Source organism: Lampetra planeri, chromosome 7 (assembly GCF_965212315.1).
Source record: "Lampetra planeri chromosome 7, kcLamPlan1.2.h2, whole genome shotgun sequence".
NCBI lineage: Eukaryota > Metazoa > Chordata > Hyperoartia > Petromyzontiformes > Petromyzontidae > Lampetra > Lampetra planeri.
In genome coordinates this window covers 8,262,700-8,281,784 of record NC_136113.1, presented here as the reverse complement: position 1 = coordinate 8,281,784, position 19,085 = coordinate 8,262,700, and the positions used below count along the sequence as shown (strand labels likewise).

The 19,085-nt window shown below is 40.0% G+C and overlaps 1 protein-coding gene across 5 annotated transcripts in view; it reads left to right on the top strand.

The window, feature by feature from the left end:
* The window catches only part of LOC144719900 (neurexin-1-like), a 297,506-nt gene that overhangs the window by 110,468 nt on the left and 167,953 nt on the right, over window positions 1-19,085 (top strand). For 3 of the 5 annotated variants that reach the window (XM_078596212.1, XM_078596214.1, XM_078596211.1), the window contains exons 3-5: window positions 260-561; window positions 2,184-2,207; window positions 4,444-4,605. In XM_078596212.1, coding sequence (XP_078452338.1) covers window positions 260-561; window positions 2,184-2,207; window positions 4,444-4,605 — 488 coding nt within the window. The remainder of the gene's footprint in view (window positions 1-259; window positions 562-2,183; window positions 2,208-4,443; window positions 4,606-19,085) is intronic. The other 2 variants (XM_078596215.1, XM_078596213.1) reach the window with 1 other exon arrangement.

Genomic DNA, 19,085 nt, shown 5'->3' with positions numbered 1-19,085 from the left:
ACACCATAACCGTGAACAGTTAATCATATTTTAAATAAAGTCGTAATATTTCCTCCTCCTCCACCTGATGAAGACGTGCCATCTTGGAAACTGGCACCATGGTAGTGCGTGTGTGTGACACAGGAGCTGTGACAACACCTTGGAGACAAGCTCGCACGGACGCAGTCAACACGGAACGCTGACAGTCACAATTTGGTCGTCGGTTACCGCCTTCATCACAGCCTCACGTTTGTTTTGTTGTCGCGGTTGTCTCTTGCAGCTCGCGAGGAGAGCATGGCCACATTTAAAGGCGCCGAATACCTGTGCTATGACCTGGCCAACAACCCCATTCAGAGCAGCAGCGACGAGATCACGCTGTCCTTCAAGACCTTGCAACGCAATGGCCTCATCCTGCACACCGGCAAGGCAGCCGACTATGTGAATCTAGCCCTCAAGGACGGCGCCGTCTCGCTCGTTATAAACCTCGGCTCGGGTGCTTTCGAGGCCCTCGTTGAGCCCGTCACGGGAAAGTTCAACGACAACAACTGGCACGATGTCAAAGTGACTCGGAACCTGCGTCAGGTAGGGCTGAGGGATGTGGATGAAGCGGTAGAGCCTTTGCCAGGAAGGGATTGGAAGTGTCCTGCATGCAAGCTGTTTGTGGAGTGTCGTTACTGATGGGAAAAAATTAACTTTTTTCCACGAAGGTCGTTCAAAACAATGCAATAATGTCAAAATGGTATTAAAAGAGCGCCGTTTTCAGAAAACATGCACTTGGTACGGTTTTTTTGTTGTACAAAAAATTCGAATGCAATTGTATTACACACACTTACATTGAAGGACATCAGAACTCGCTTTATTAATTAGATGGCACCTTGGTTTAAAACAAGACATGCACCATCTTCACTATCGCTTTGTATTTTACATAACTGAAATTAATTGGATTTGAGAAGTCCAATAATGAAACCTCAGTGAATTATTGTACATTTTTCCAAGTTTATTATAAAGTAATTTGGGAAAAAAAGAATCCACTTGAAATTAAATAACTATATTTCCACTTAAAAATATATATAGACTGCAAAGTGTTTAACATATTTTGAGTCCCACTTTTTGGGAAAGTGTTGGTAGCATTATGAATTTTCTCATTAAAAAAAATGTCTTAAGCATAACATTAACACAATATGGAGTGCACAAAATGTGGCATTCATGAAGATTTACCTATTCATTTATCATAGGTCGTGTTTGTTAACAGTTTATTTTGAGGTCTCCTTACCTCTCTTATTCTCTCTTGACGGTTGGGATTTAATTGGTGGAGCGGGCCTTTACATTTGTGCAATTAGTGTCACGAAAACAGTTGTGTTTTTTTCAAAAAATGGACAGAAAGGGTGAGAGAGCAATGCAAGTGGCAGAGAGGTCACTAGAATTGGGGACCTTTTGTGGGCTGGGTGATCCATCAACCACCTACGATCATATTCCTGTTTTACGTTATTTTCCTGTGCCGTATTTGTGTTTCTTTTTCAGCATTTAATGCTTCATGTTGCTTTTTTTTCATCCAAGAGGTCTTTTCGAATACATGTGGAATGTGCCGTTTACTGCATTATCCGTGCCTGCTTGCGTCAACGTGGCTTGCAAGCCGATTCACATCACGTGCTGCACATGCAAGTGGAGCTTATCTTCCTGGCCGTTTTAGGGGTGTGGAGGAATAAAAACAAGCGTCGCTAAAAACCAATACCCATTTCACTTTGAAAGAGCTATACATTTTTTTTTTACCAGTATCACTTGTTCCGCTCAAAATTTGTATCCCAATTCATTCGCAATTGAGCCGAAGAAGCGTACAAAGAAAAACAAAGCCCAAATTTGTACATACAGGTTCAAAGTAAGTAAGAAATCTCTGTTCAGTACCAGACTAACGAGATCCTGACTATCTCATGAAACTGGCTGTGTCACACGAGTCTGTTTTAGGCCTATCTGTTGGTCTGCTATGTTCCTGTAGAATTTGTTTGCATTTCTTTTCTATGTTTAACTAACATGCTTATTTGATGACTAACATATTTCATTCATGGAATGTGTCATTTTTACTAACCTTTAACCTGGTAATGTACTAACACCTTGGCAACCATCATGTTTTTTGAGTAAAACACAAAAAATTGTTGTTTCGTTCCAAGTTTTTTAATTTTGTTTTTTCCTCCCCCTTTTCTGCAAAGCTGTCAAGCATTGGACACGCTATGGTAAACAAACTACATTGTCTGGTAGATATCATTCTTATTGTCTTTTTTTGGGTTTGCCTTGTGTTTGTTCTTTCATTTCGCCCCCCTTTCGTTTGTTGTAAACACCATTAACTTGTACAAGGAACTGGGGTTGGTACTTTTCTGCTTACTTTGAAATCCTGCTTCTGATCGGACCTGTTTTTGAAAAACCACTTGCATTGTTTTTTCTTAACAGCGAACAAAATTTCAGACCGCCGTAGACCTAAGATTGCAATTCGATTTGCAAAACAAACAAAAAACAAAACAAAAAGCTGCAAGCCTGCTGCATCGGGCAGCACTGCTCTTTCACTCAGGCAACTGGCGGTGGGCAACTTGGCATGCCAACCCCCGTCTGCCAGTTCCTCTCTGTACACGGTGCATGGCATGGAGCAACGGAGAGGCCTACGGGGACCTCCGGCACCCTGGCTTTTAACCCACCCGTTTTTTCTTTTTTGATTTCTAGCATCACATCGGATCTCTGCTGCATGCGCGTGTCAAGTGGGCCTATTCCGTAATCTCTCACTCGCTCGCTCACTTCCTCTCTCTCTTTTCTTTTTACTTTCTTTCACACTCTTATTCTGTTTCTCTTTTGGTCTTTCTTTGCCTGTTTTTGGTAACGGACATGATTTGTTATATACTCTTATTTAACGTGCACTTGATCTGGGCAAGTGGCTCAGCTGTCGAATGAGAGGCTCGCAAATTAGAAGGTTGCGAGTTTTAATCCTGGTTGGGGGTTTGACTCAGCCCATCGACCCTCTGGGGTCGGTAAAATTGATACCACTTTGTGGGGCAGTCAACGGTTGTTGTCCACAGAGGGACTCACCCCTGCCCTAAAAATATGGAATTTACACTACTTGTTTAGGGTTGTAACAGGAGATGAGCACTGCCTCAATCCCCGTTTGAGCAAGAAATCGCTTTGACTGTAATCTCTTATTTTTTATTCAAACATCTTTTTTATTTACATCTATTTTCTCTCTCTCTCTCTGTATTTATCTTCCTGTCTCTCTCTCTCTCTCGCTCTCTCTGTCTCTCCTACACACAATATTTGCACGGTTCTTGGCTCTTGTGTGATGTCGCACATCTTGCTGTTGAGCGTTGTGTGGTTGAAGTGGCAACCATGGTTTACTGGACTGTGACGGTGTATCTGACCCATGCTATACTGCCTGTAAATGGGAACTCTCCTCAGTGCACGCTCCTTTATCTATGGTGGCGTTAGTGGAAGGCATGTTTATTGACTGGCGTGCCATGCTGTTTGTAAGTGAATATGATGTATGCAGGTAGCATTGCAGTACCTGGGCTGAATTGGTCATCTTTATGTAACCTGCGTTTACGAAGAAAGGAAAACATCTATCGCAATAGTGGGAACAATACAGCATTCAGTTTCTAACACGTTGGTTATATAAGCCAAGAGTTATACTGTTGTTCCCAATTGGTTCTTCTTTATTCGTGTGCTTATTTAGGTAAAATGTATGCTTTTATCTTTGATGTTTGTGAGTGATTGATCATGAGCGAAGTTACGGTATTAATACAACTGTGACTACAATGATTACCGTAGGAAGTGATTCAAAGTGACTGGTACTTTTGAGAAAGCAACTCGACTGTTGATCACAATGCATGGTTATGGTATTAAAACAGCATTGATCACAGCTTTTGAAACTAAATGTGAGCTAGTTAAATAAAATACAGACAGCCGTATATTATACTGAATTAATTGTCAGCCAGTGCATTGTTTTCTTTTTACAGGGAAAGGCCTTGAAATGCATTACAATTATTGTTTTAATATTTCCGTAACCATTTATTACGCGTTAATATTCATACTTGACATTCAATAATAATGTACTGATTCATATTTGAAAAAAAGCAAGCAATATTTTATTGCATTGAACTTTATTCAAACTGTGCATGGGAAATGGAATTTGAAAATGTGAAATTGTGTACCTTGACATTTTCATGTAATTCCTAAATATGGCGCCTTTAAAAAAAAGGTGCAAGCACAAAAGTGTTGGCCACAAGACATGCGTAGTTTTTACAATGTCCTTTTTAATGTGCTCGTGTTATGATTTTTTTTTTATTGACATGCTTTCTCTCTAGGGGATAAAACGGCTGTTCAAGGTCCAGTAACATTCGTGAAAGGTCCTTGTTTTTTTTTCCCCATTTTTGTCCCCCCCCCCTCCACCTTCACCGCCGACGCCCCCTATAAATCACACCGATCGTCCAGGTCACCATCTCAGTGGATGGCATCCTCACTTCAACGGGCTATACTCAAGAGGACTACACTATGCTGGGCTCTGATGATTTCTTCTATGTGGGGGGCAGCCCCAACACTGCCGATCTGCCAGGGTCACCCATCAGTAACAACTTCATGGGATGTCTAAAAGAGGTAAGAAAGACGTTAAACGGTTGTGATGTTGCTCTGCCTGCCGAATGACCACCGTATTGTTTTGGAACCAAAGTCTGATGAAACTATGAAACTATTTTCATGTTATGGGGTAAGGCCCACTGAGCTACATAGCTCTTTGTTAGAAGCAACCTGGCGACAATCGATAGTCCAACGAAGTGACTCATCACGTGGAAATGTATAGCAGCCAAATACTCTAAACGCACGTTTATAAATGTGGAGGGAATAACCGGAGGACCCGGAGAAAAATCCACATGACCACGGGGAGGACATGCAAACTCCAAATATATAGGCAACAGAGTCGGGATCGAACCCACGACTTGCTGTATACCAGGCGAGGGAGTGGACATCTCACCCCTACAGTGCCCGATTATGTAATTCTTCGATGATGCGTTTTTGGGTTGTACTGCGTGTTGTTCGGCACGATATTCGAAGTTTTCGCTCTACGTACTGGGATCTTCTTCAATTCAGTTCGCCGGCATGTGCAAAGCAACACATTGACCGACCCAAAAACACCATCAGAGAGTTATACATCATCATCATGATAACCACATTGTAGAGTTATACAGCATAATCATGATAACCACATCGGAGAGTTATACTGCACATCTGTGATAACCACATTGGAGAGTCATATAAACTGCAAATTACTCAATTGTGATCATACATAGCAAACTCTGCCCCCTCCTACTGGCTTACCGCCTGTTTGTAGGCCAGATGTTGGATCACCTTGTGCGCACAGCGACAGCTGCCCCTGGGGGTGCCCTTTCAAATGCGTTAAGATGGCATGTGATGTACGTCACTTACCACTTGTAAGGCGCTCTGAGTCACCCTGGCTTAAACGTCACTGTATCAAAAACGAACCGTTATCAGTAATATACCCATTGTATATAACTGCAGCCCGGAAATGGTGGCTAGTCACGTGGTCTGTCATCCAGCACTGTGAAGACAAGGGTGTGTAGATCGCACACATTTTGTGAAACTCTATTCCCGTGAGTGTCTAGGTGCAATACCCGAGCTCACCAGGAGAGACAGTAAAGCAAGTGGACTAATCAGCATTTGTTTCCATTTGAACGAGAATATAGCGGTGCCTTCTCGCACATGTGTGTTTTCTCTGGGTGCTCCAGTTTCCTCCCGCTTGTATAGTAAACACTCATTACTTTGGTTGAAAACATTATTAATTAAAACCCCAATGCAGGATGCTCTTAAGCAAGAATGCAATGACTCAGTATGGTTCTCCTAGAAAAATAAGTAAAAATATATATATAAATTAATTAATTGATCGATGTTAATGTATGTATTACTCATAAGGTAACAGCTTTAAACATTTGAAAATAATTTAGCCATTTTAACAACTTATTGATATACATGGGGCATGGTGGCTGAGTCGTCAGAGTACTTGGTTATAAACTTAGTTGCATGAATTTGAATCCCAGCCATGTCTAACATCAGTGGCACGAGATAACTGAATCAGCACCCACCCCCCTCCCTCCACGCTCCCTTAATCAACTCGCACTGACCCATGTAGTGAAGTATGGCAAAACAAACTTGAATGACTGATACAGCGTAGGTAGGTCTATATGCAGCAGTGGACTTACAAAGGGCTTTAAAATTATAATTATTAGTATTATTACACAGCACAATCAAATAACATTGAGATAAATACATCATAAACAATATACAAGTACACTGCAGTATATTGGGCTCTATTAGTTCACAACATGGTAAGTCATTTGTTTGATTTCAATGTAGAAAATGACGTCTGACACAGCAACATATTGGAGAATGGTTGCTGCAATTTAATACAAGTTTATTAAGTGAGGTAAATAAAAAAACATTACAGATGGGGTTTGAATAATATTTGCAATATTTGCTTTTAACTTCATGACCTCATAAACTCAAAGGGCACAGAATATTTATGTAATTTTTCATGAAGTGTGGAAAAGCATTCCTAAACGCATCTCCAGGTACCATTCATTAGTTACTTCCTTTTTACTTCAGATAAACACATTTTCTTTTTAAATCGTAAATATTACGGTGTTTTATTTTTACTAAATATATCTCAAGGACCGTAAAGAGACTTACACCGTGTCAATATTTCATCTAGTTTTGCTACAATACAGAAATGTATTTAATGTAACAGAAAAAGTACACTGCAGTTAAATATAATGTGTGTAGGACTGGGCACCGAGCCAAACTCAAGAGGGCATTTGACATCCACAAGAGGCACGTACCCACACCATATAAATATGCCCTTTAAAGCTCAATCACATTCATGTTGTTCCACCTATTATTTTCACGGTACATGATGGTTTTTTCACTCCAAATCTAGCCCTAATTAACGTAGCAGTTCCAAGAAATGCCTTCCCATTCTAAGAATAAGTGTGCCTCATCAACTTTAATCAAAACGTTCTGTTTAATTGGATATTTATCCCAAAGTTAAGAAGCAGTGGCCCCATGCAGGCCTATTTAGTGGATACATTGTTAATGAAATGTTAATGAAGTTACTTTAATTTATTATATCCCATGTCAGCAGTATGGAGTACAAAGCCACGTGGTATATCTTATTACATGAAAGCATGCACTGAAAGAAAGCTTAACAAAAATTATGAACATTTCATGGATCGCTAAAGAGTTAGTTTGCATATACTACAGAAGCATTATTTAAAATAAGTAAGCATGAATATTCAATGTGAAGTAAGTGGCACTGCCAACATCAAAAGGGAAAAACAAATTAAGAAAATTGAGGCAGAGTTCTACTCCGGGAGTAAAGACGTAGATTAAGGCGAGGGTCTAGGGTTACCTCATGTCCTGGTTTTTCTGGGATTGTCCTCTGTTGAGGTAGCTGTCCTGGAAAATCTACGTCTTCCCAGAACATTAAAAGTCTCTCTTATTGTCATTTGCGTAATAATCCGCCACTCGAGACAGTTTTGAGAGATATTTTTCTTCCCATGAAATGTCTCAGCTTTTGTACCTCAGAGGTGACAACCTTCATAGTGTCAGGGGTGAGTACTGTCGTGCGATGTATTTGTGGCAGGTTTGGTTATGCTTAGGCATGATAGTAGGACTGGGATCTCGTTGGCTAGTATGGTCGACATTTTACATTCCCAGATATTATTTATTTTTGGAGTTAACAGCACACCTGATCACACCTCCAATTATCACGGCTGGCTGTGTACGTTGTGAAATAAGTTAAAAATAATACTGATTTGGCAGATAAAACCCCAAACTTTTCCTTATAATCAATAACAACTTTAAATAAATGTATCTCAACCGTTTACCCATCAAGTTGGCAGAGCGAGTGGCCCTCAATCAAAAAGTTTCAAGTTCAAATCTTGGCTTGAGGTTGACTCAGCACATCATCCGTCTGGGGTCGATACAATAATACCACTTTTTGGGAAAGTCAACAGTTGTCCTTTAGGAAGACTTGCCAAAAGAAATAGGAATGTCCACCAATGGTGTTAGGGCTGTGATCAAGAGATAAGCACTACCTCAATACTCATTGAAGCAAAAAAAAATGGTTTGAATTTTTACAGAATAAGAATCATTGACATTAGTTAAATAACAGACACAAAGGCATCAATGTGAATTTGGCTCTGAATGAGTATTATAACTTTACAAAAGTGGCAATGCACAAAACCAACTGACACTGAATCCAACATTTAGATTATGTAGTTAATAAAGTAATCGAGTTTTTAATCTAACAACATTGTACAGCGCAAAGTTAAACTTTAGTTTATCTAAGACGGTTGCCCTGGGGCCACGGATGGTAGCAAGCTTTTCGGGGGTGTTGCATGAAAGATTCTCTAACATAATAAATAATGCCAATAATGCAAATTATGTATCCAGGAAGGATGCTGCTGTAACTGTTAGCAACACGGCACTTGCAATACAAAGGCCACCGATTCAGTCTCCTGGCGTGGCAGTTTAAACAAACACAACGCAAAATAAAATAAAATCCCCCCCCCCACCACCTCTGTCCACACCGCAGTCAAAATGGGTCGTACGCCACAATTAGTCGATTGGCAGGTCACGTGTGGTGGGGTAAAGTGTGGGTATACGCTTGCAAAAAAACCTTGCCAGCATGATAAGAATAGGCCAAAATGCTATCTTAGAGGGGGTTTTTCTCGACCTCCTTTTAGTGGAGAGCCTTCTGCCAGCAGTGGCAGGAGAAAGAAATTCAGAGGCTGCACATTTACTATTTTATTTACCCAGGGATGCCTCACCGAGTCTGAAGAACATTTTCAGGTGGGTGCTGCATTGGGGTTGCCAAATGACAGGAAAACCAGAGTATCTGCAGAAAACCCACCACACTTACGGGGAGATAGCATTCGTATTTCTGCACAGATAGATGCAATCCACAGACTTAGCTCAAACAAGTGAGTGGACCAAACCTATCTGTGCACTACACTCGGTCCTATGCTGCCATCTCCTGGCAACCAGCATCCATATACCTACAACACCTCGTCTGCACTGTGGTGGTCACCCATAAAAGCACCAACCAGGCCTGGCCTTCTTTAGCTTCTCAGCTCCATTGAGATTGGGCGGACTTAGGGTGATTTGGTCGAAGGCGATGGTCACATTTTTGTACGTAGTTGTTTCTCAATGACCTTAATTTCCAGTAATATTTTTTTTCATCGATAATGGTCGAATTCCTAAAAATGTAAATTCTACTGTGGACTTAGCATTTAAAAATAATGTTAAACACTTGCTTTTGGGCTTAACTACATATTAATTCAGAAGTGTTGAATAGGATGCAGTATTGACAAATGCAGCCATTGACCATGCATTGAACGTTATAATTCATAAAGATGTTGTTATTACAATTGAATTACAAGGGATTTCATTGCATCTAGTGTCACATTTTTTAAGAAAAAGTTTAGGGAACATTTCTTAAACGCATGTAATAAACTGGGTTTCTTATTTTTATTGATTATGTATTGCCCTATAAAATGACCTCACTAAAGTGTGCATTTACTAATATATAAAACAACTTAATGGTTAATTATTCACAAATTCGAAATTCCATATGCTTGCTTATCACTACTTTTAACTCCAACATCGTCATCCTGATCGTCATAATAGAGGTTTGTTTGGGTTAGATCACGTAAATATGAACGTGTCATTAAACCCGCCACCACCTGACACAGTTGTAATTACTGGTGAAACATCGTACTCGAATTGTAAATGTTGTGGGTTTACTCTCCAATACACCAGTGTGCTGAACTAGTAACTAATTTGCATGTTTTATTTATGTAACAAACCTTACCAATTAGCTGTGTCGCGTAGTGACGGGTTTAACAACACATTTATATTTTCGCGATGTAACCCAAAACACCTCTATTGTGGATAATATTGGTCACGAAAGCCTACGTGTTAAAAATTAGCATCATACTTCAGCGCCTTATCACAAGTGCCATGCCAAACACAAAACTTAATAAGGATTACTTCTCGTAAAACATCAATGTTATCTGTACCCTGTACTCTATTTTTTTCCTGATTGGATCTAGACTGCAGGCATAAACGTGTATTTGGTCTAAAGTCCAATTGGACTTGGATTACTACCTTGTTACTTTTAACATGATGGCACCTACTCATCAAAGAACATTTTTTCTAGTTTAAGTGAAGCTCTTCAGAGGGCAGCTCATCAGTGAGTACCTTTGCTAAGTATCTTCGTGTATTTATCACGATTTTTGTTCTCTTTGTAAACCTCATAGTCAATTTTTGCTATGTTCACCCTAACTTTTGAGTGATCAAGGCATCCTTGACAACTGCATTTTTCAATGTCCCCACCTATCTCATTCAGTTTGCTTATAAATTATGAATTACTGTCTTGGACATTCTGCACTAATACAACACGTGGCCACTGCAATGTACTCAACACCCTTGTCAAATTGCCAAGAGGAAGGGCATTGACACTGCAAAAATGGATTTAGTCACGTGATGCTTACCCTTTCCCCTGTGATTTTCACTATTATTTAGTAATGTGCGTCCATTGGGTATCATTTAACGTATGCATTTGCTATAATTCCGTCAAAATAATAATTTTATGCAATTGTATGATATATTACCATATGTTCAGCTTATAAAAAAAATACGTTGAATGAGCCAAATCTAAATATAAAAGTGGACAGTGTACTAAAATAATCTGGGATTTAGGTCACTTTTCCCTGTTAATATTAAACAGGGCGTATAGTGTTAGAGTGCAGCAGCGCTTACATGAGCCAAGCAAGATAGATCACGCCCGTCATCCAGCACTCTAGAGGCGAGCCCTGGTTGATTGCACCAATTTATAAACCCTGGGCTGTGCGGTGACCAGGAATTGGCAGTACAGCAAATGGATTTAATCCAACTTTGATCATTATATAGGCAGAGCTCGCCGAACGCGGGGGTTACGTTCCTGGAAAATGCCGTATTGGGCGAAACCGCATTCGGGAAAATGAAAAATGATTTGCGTCCGTGGGTCACCCCCTTCCTCTTTGCTTAACTAATCTCACGTGACATCTGCTCTTATCATTGTACTAAAGGATGCCGAGTTACTCTCCTTTCCTTGTGTGTGTCCACTCTTTACTTTTATTTATTTGACCTGAACGCAAAACCCCCTATCTCCATTCCTCTTCCCACACCAAGGCGCTCACGCCCACCGCTTGCCCCTGGTACTGAATTACCAGCCCACCTCTCAGCCTTAACAGTATTATGTGAACGTTAATGATTCGCCATCTCGGCGTTTGCCTTACCGACATCCTCAACGGGTGGACGGCGAGATGCATGTGGCAGTGTGTGTGAATATTTGCGTTGCGCTGTTGCGCGTGTTGAGTGTGTTACATTTTAATCACACGCAAAAAAAACACACAAACAGAGGTGGTAAAGAAATCGTTCACACAGTCGATGCATTCACACCTTCCGATGGATACCGCACTCTCACAGCACTACCTTTCGATGCGGAGATGAGAATCTTCGCAGTGTCAAACTGCGTAGAGCCGAAACATAGCCCCGGGTGTTCTGGAAAACAGATCTCATACATTTGATAAAACCACGTTGGGCAAGGTATTACGATATACACTTACAGTGAACAAACGTGTTGGAAAGCATTACGAAATCTATACATTTGCATTTTTTTTCTCCCTGGTTATTACTCAAATCTTATTTTATCCATGTGACTACTGTTGACACATGCAAGCATATATATATATTACTGATGAAGTAACTTTACAAAAGTTTGAATGTCTTTACCTGTACTACCACAAGGTGTAATCCTAAATATTACATGATGAAACTTAGATCTGCTGATTCTGGTATTCTCTTTTTATTCCAAACACCAGACGTTGTTCTATGGGAGACATATCTTTGCAGCCAGACTCGGTTCATTAGGGAATCTGAGTATGCTACACTTTTAAATCTCGTCTTCAAACTCAACTGCTTTTACCGGCTATCTCCATAACTAAACTATATGTAAAGCACTTTTACACTTCGTACGAATTGCGCTATAGAAAACGAGTTTATTATAATTATAGAGTCTTCGGATAATATACATTCGTCATATGGGGTAATTGGCATTCACACATTGCACTGTTAACTTTCCGATGGAATTTTTAGTTCACTGTTTAAGTACGATAAGTGGAAAAGATAAAAGAGAATATATTTTTATACCGACTTTGGTGGGATTATATACAGTGTTTCTTCTAATAAAAAAAATGGAAGGTTGAGAGACGTTTAATAAAAGCAGCTTTAAAAGTGTGACTACTACACTGTGTGTGCATTAGTGTGTAAATGTGTGTGTGTGTGTATGCTTCATCTGTACATGTAATGTAAGGGAGACTTCAGAATTGTATGTTCCTTTTTGAGAGCTATGAAAAATGTTGTGGTCATATTCCACTGCATCATAGGTGCATGTAGTTTGGTTTGACCCATTTCAATACAGTAACATAACAGCAGGTACGTATATATAGTCATTCAGATATCATACTGTAAAGTGTAAATTAATGTTTATCCACACTAAACTAACGTCAAGTGTATTATAATTAATAATGGGAGACATACTATATACAAGAATAATCTGAATGTTATTTCGGGAATTGGACCACATTACTTAGCATTGTTTTCTCATTAGGAGACCTTAGGGTTATTTTTTTTCCTCAAAACTGTGGGCATCTAACTGAATCACTAACAATAATGAGTTAATTCCCTTTTGTATGCAGTAATTTTTCAAACAGTGATTTCCAGTTGTGGTGGAGGCTGTTAGCATTTTTTTTAAATGTCATAGAAAATATCATTGGAGCATATGATATATGTATTGTGAAATGTAGCAAATCACACTTTACTGCCAAATAGGAGGTAGTCAAACACTATAGTAAATAGACCTGCATATATGGTACTGCGTTTCCCATTGAAATTACTGGGGTGTCAATACCCTCCGTGGCAAACAGACAAGTAAAGTGTTATATATTTTTTGGTTAATTGGGTTAATAATATGAATTATGCACATTGCAAGAAAAAAAGCTTAAAATATGCACAACTATATCATCAGCCATTGTCTATCCACTGCTGGGTGAAGGCAACCGCATGTCCTCACCATCCCCCACAGTCTAGTGCTACTTGAATTCATCTCACTCCTGCACATCAACTGAGATCATCACTCCATCTCCAGAGTCGTCGACCTCTTGGAAAACGACATATAATCATTCTAATCTCCATATATTTAAAAGGCAAAGTTGTGATTATGTGTGTCTGTTCAAAATGTTTAGCGTACTTCCCGACATGCAACAAACTTGAGATTTGCCATGTGGGTACTTTCCAGACTGTACACGATGAAAAAATTATATAAAAATACACTTTTGTATTTTTTTTTTTGGGGGGGTGGGGCTCTGCGCTACGAACCCAGCGATCCGAGTTCGATTCCCGCTCACGGCCACCACCGGTGACGATTATTTGAACCGGTCCTGGGCCTCCCCTAGGTCGACTCAGCCTCAAACGAGTAATTGGTGTGGTGTGTGAACATCGCCACTGGGGAGACAAAGGCGGCCGGGCGTGGTGAATCTAAGTCCCGGGTAGTAAAGCTAGTTCATGTATATAAATTACAGCTAAAACATCCAATGTAAATACGAAGTTCGTAAATGTAGCTATATATTCTTCGACCATTAAACATACAGCATATAAATTGTAGCAATATTGCAAAATGTGTTGGGGTGGACTGGATTTGAAAGCAGGAACGTAGATTTCACATTCAGTAGCCCCCCCCCCCCTGACCCAAACACACTAGATTCTGGGAAGCAGCAGGGAACTGAGTGATTTATTGGGCCTAATAAGATGCAGTGGCTGTGCTTTGAGTGATTGCATAAATCTGGCAGGTGGCTCACAAGGGCTTCAATCTGCCAGGACTCCACTGACCTTTAGGGCACGTCCTTTGCAGAGCATGATAAATAGTTGGAATTAAAACAACTAATGTGCTCCATTTTTGTTGCCAAGCAAAGTAATCGTTCATTAGTAGAATATGAACCGACTGCATTGTTTTGATTTGCATGCTCCTTATGCAATATTGGCACGATAAACTTTCATTATTTCTAATACACACTAGGTCTATGCAAAATCTTTAATTCGCAACTCTAGATTAATTGTGCCTGTTGCTTATCTTGGCTCAAGACCATCTTCATGATTACTGTATAATTATGACTCTGCTTGTTTACTCCGGGATGCAAAAGAATATTTATTGAAAAATGTGAACACTTTCCTCATGAGTTAAATTAAGGAAGGAAGCCTGTCAAAATGTAAATCAGGCCTACAAACGTTCAGCAAATAGGAAGATAATTGAATGTTGTGCATGAGCCCAATAACATATTTTTGTATTTTTATTGAGCATTAGTATTGCAATGTCAAAGCAATTTATTGGTGATCTATGATGTTTAATTAGATTTTCTGGAAGAATGGGAATAGGTATGCAGGGTTAATTGATCATGAGTTTTATGAGCCTTTGTTAATTAATATGCGCAGAATGACCATAGTGTTCATAAAGACCAAAGATATGTAATATATTCTAAACTAACTTCATTGCAAAGATGTTATTGGTGGATTATAAAATTAGTTCATTAAGTAACATTCTGTAGCATAGAGAATGCCACGTGAATTTGAATTTTCTATAAAAAAAAAAGATATGGAAACATATTTCCATTAACTAGTTATTAATGTGAAACTTGATCAGTTACCATAGAGTTAGTTAACAAAAAATGCAGCTCCTGTTAGCATATTAATAAATGCCTGAATAGAAGCAGTGCAGCTCCATTGTCAATCAACTGCTGGATGAAGGCCTGCTCAGACTGTGGGTTTGTTTGCATTTCACCAAGCTGCGAGTGCAAAGTGATGAGGCTATAGCAGGTTCAGAGTGCAGTTGTGTGAACTGCTCCAACCCCAACTAAACACACGGCACCATAAAAACACACTACTTGTATCACAGAAAGTGTCTCCAACTTACTTTAGATGAAGCAACCGGGTTAATTCCATGTGAATACTCAATCAATTATCTTTTTTTTACAATTTAATCTCAAGTTGAAGTCAGGATTGAATTTTTCGTTCATATCAGCACATTCACCCAAACGTGTCACATTTCATAAGTCAGACAATGGTAAAAGGCAAAGGTGGAGCCCTGTAATTACTTGCTTATGCCACTGCTGGTAGAAGTGAGCTATAAGGAGCCCCTTTAGAGGGTATTCTGCCTACTCTTCCACTGTGGCCAGACCTCTCAGAAGGCTGACAATAGAGGTTTAAAATAAAAAATGTTTGTAGAAAATAAATGATAGAGCATGCTCTGCTGGATGGAATTGGCGACAGCCTCATGGCAAGCACATTTGTTGGACACTGTCAGGAGAGCTATTCGGGCAAATGATAGCGTGCTTGCGTTCTCCCATGAGCCATCATGACCCAGCCAATCCGTTTTGCAGTAGCTCCCTGAAATTCTCAGTGGTTGTAAATGGGGAAAATAGTGACAATTGTTGGACTGAGACAACCTGAGCCAGTGTTGTTGTAACAAATGGATAGTATAGGATTCATGAATGGAAAGCCAATGCAAAATAATTGGCACGCAACATAGTTTCATGTTTTTTCAACGACAAAAAAGGCGCACAAGGTAGTTGAAACGTTATGGATTCCTCAGCAATTGCAACAGAACTGGTCGTGAATTGAAGTAAATAAAAGACAAAATGTTTTGTGAGAATCGATAAGTTATCAAATATAACTTTCCCAGGTGTTATTTATCAGGAAGAAATGTGAAGTTACTTCACATAAGTGCGTGAAATGTTTTTATTATTTTTTATACATCTGTTTATGGGTTTTTTTAAGATTGATATTAACTCACTATCTGTTTTGACACGTTCAAATATTCCTTGAACATTAATATATCACTTCAACATAATGTTACACAATTTACATGGAGTTTGAGCAATTAAACTCAAGATGTGAAAGAAACTAAAACTGAACATATAGCTGATGATCCGTCCAGATCTTGCATTGTCATTTTAATTGGATGTTGACGTCTTCTCAAGATGGCAAGACAAACTGGATTGCAGTATCTGTTACAAAGTTACATTACCAGAGCTCAAGGTTAACATCTAGCACGATTTCCATTTCGAACTATTTCTATTCAACCGCATACACTTTTACAATTGAATAGTCTTAAAGGATGGTGACATGGCCCAGCAGGCCATTCTGGCGAGTCACTGCAGCATTATCCATGAAACAACACGCCACCCATTTCACAGTGGACGATACAAAGGTAACCTGACGTACTTCAAAACGAGTCGACCATTGTGTACCGGCATCATGGTCCAGATTATCCAAATTCGAAAATTGACCTGGAAGTTACTCAATTGGGACTACACGTACTAATGTCGCCGTCTACTAAACGAAACTATTCATTTAAAATTACACACATTTTTATTTTACCAGGTAAGGCCCACTGAGCTATATAGCTCTTTTTTCAGCAGCAACCTGGCTACAAATGATAGCTCAACGAAGTGGCTTATCACGTGGAAATATATAGCAGCCAAATACCCTAAAAGGATATTAATTCTAAATGTGGCAGGACAAACCAAAGGACCCAGAGAAAAATCCACACGACCACGGGGAGGACATGCATACTCCAAATATACAGCAAGCATCAAGGTCAGGATCGAACCCACGCCCTCCTGCATACCAGGCAGGGCAGTTCACATCTCCCCACCGTGGCGCTCCACAATGGCAGTGGAATTGTTGCAGACTATGGCTGCGAAATATCCTTGTGCTGTAAGAATTGTGTGAATAACCAAATCGAATCTATTGTTGTTATTATTATAAAGGAGGCGATTTTTTTAAACCCCTAGACAATGTCATTTTAAACATGGATTTTAAACATTTTTACCAGTTACTCTGGTGGAGCACAATGATTGCAGAGTTTGACTCTAGCAGCTATAATAATCCCCGTAAATGCACAACTAAATGTCCGTTGCGATTTTTTATTTGTATAAACACATTAAGTGGCACGATTGTACACTCACGTAGAGTAGTAATATTAAGATTCTGAATTGATTAAACAGTAACAAATTGATGTACTCGCAAAGTAAGAAACGCTATATTTTCTTATTACCACCAAACTGTTCTAAATTCACAACAAAATCCAAGACTTTTCTGGAAATCGTTCAACTCAGTTGAAAACAAAGGAAAGCTAAATATTCTTCCAAAATACTCTGATTTTATGGCAAAGAACTGTTCGCGAAACAAGACATTGCCAACGCATTTAATTTTCATTTTGGATCAGCTGGGTATATCTTTGACAAAACACACTGGAGTAAAATGTATCCGAATACACCACTCTTCACATCACTCACTTCTTCCTCTTCACACACCACCCCTAAAAATGTTAGTGAGAGTCATCGTCCATAGTTCTCGTTTAGTCCCATATCTGAACTGGATGTGTTGCATAAGCTCGCATCAACGAAGCATCATCCACGGGAGAAGAAGAGTTTTCCTGCATTTACACTTGTGGCCGTGGCAGATCTTATTTATAAACCTCTCGTGCATATTTTCAACCTCTCAGTTACCGAAGGTATCTTTCCACGAGAGTGGAAATCCGCTCTAATGACACCTGCATATTTAGAGTTTGCATGTTCTCCCTGTGGTCAGGTGGATTCTTTATCCAGGTCCTCTGGTTTTCCCCTTCACATTTAGAAACATGAGTCTATATTTTTTTTATTATACTGGTAGGAACCTCCTGGTTACACCACCCCACAGGGGATTATTGTGTCGTGCATCCAAAAATGGGAGAGGTGGGGCTGGGTGGAGAGGGGAGGGTGGGGAGGGGCTGGGTGGGGAGGGTGGGGAGGGGCTGAGTGGGGAGGGGAGGGGCTGGGTGGGGAGGGTGGGGTGGGGCTGGGTGGGGGGTGGGAGGGGTAGGGCTGGGTGGGGAGGGGCTGGTCACCCCGTGGTGCCCTTATAAAACTCAACGTTTAACCGACTCACGCCGGCTTGTGCCCGCCCTCACAGTCGGCCATATTTGCGGAATACACCACGCCGCCGTTGACCCTGGCCATTGACCAAGCAACCCAACGTTCCTACCAGCTCCCTCCGCAGGAATGTGTTTTTGCTGCTATACATTTCCACGTGATAATCCACCTCGTCGAGCTATTATAAAAAAAAATCGCATAACTCGGTGGGCTTTACCTGGTAAAAAAAAATTGTTTCGTTTTTTTTGTAAATATATTTTAATTGATTTGTTTACCTTTCCAATACTTTGCACTCTTGTCATGTGTTTTGTATTGTTTGTTGTTGTAACGTTCTGACCCCGTGCCCCCACTGAACATCTGTGAAAAAGAGCTTTGTAGCTAATCGGATTCCTCCAGTCTAAATCAGTGTTCTGAGTCTGATACACTATTAAATCGGTATATGTAAAGTGTAATTTTGAGTTTAAAGAAATTATATGAAATGCCGAAGAGGACACCTTACAACCTTGCACTAGAGCAGGGGTGGGGAACGTCCGGCCCGCGGGCCGTATGAGGCCCGCGAAATCATTTGGGTCTGGCCCTGCCAAGGCAACCGCAGGCAGGACTCGAAATTCAATAAAGCTAGGAGCAAACCTGGAAAAGCAGTTGCGAGTAGCAACATCATCAATACCAGCTAACATCACACGCCTCACCAAAGAGAAGCAGTTCCAGCCATTACATTAAGGGTGAGTTAATTAAATGTTTGACCAAATATAACGGGCTAATTTTTAAGTTGATAATTTAGTATGGCCCGCGAATGATGTTATACATATCCTTGGCAGAATAAAGGTTACCCACCCCTGCACTAGAGAGTAGCACATACACACTGCATTTGAGCACGTGCATTTCCATTTCATTACAATACATGCTTATTTAATATTAACAATGTATATAGCATATACTGCTCACAAATTGTCTTCTAATAATCCCAATTACATGCCCAATTTTAACAGTGTTATG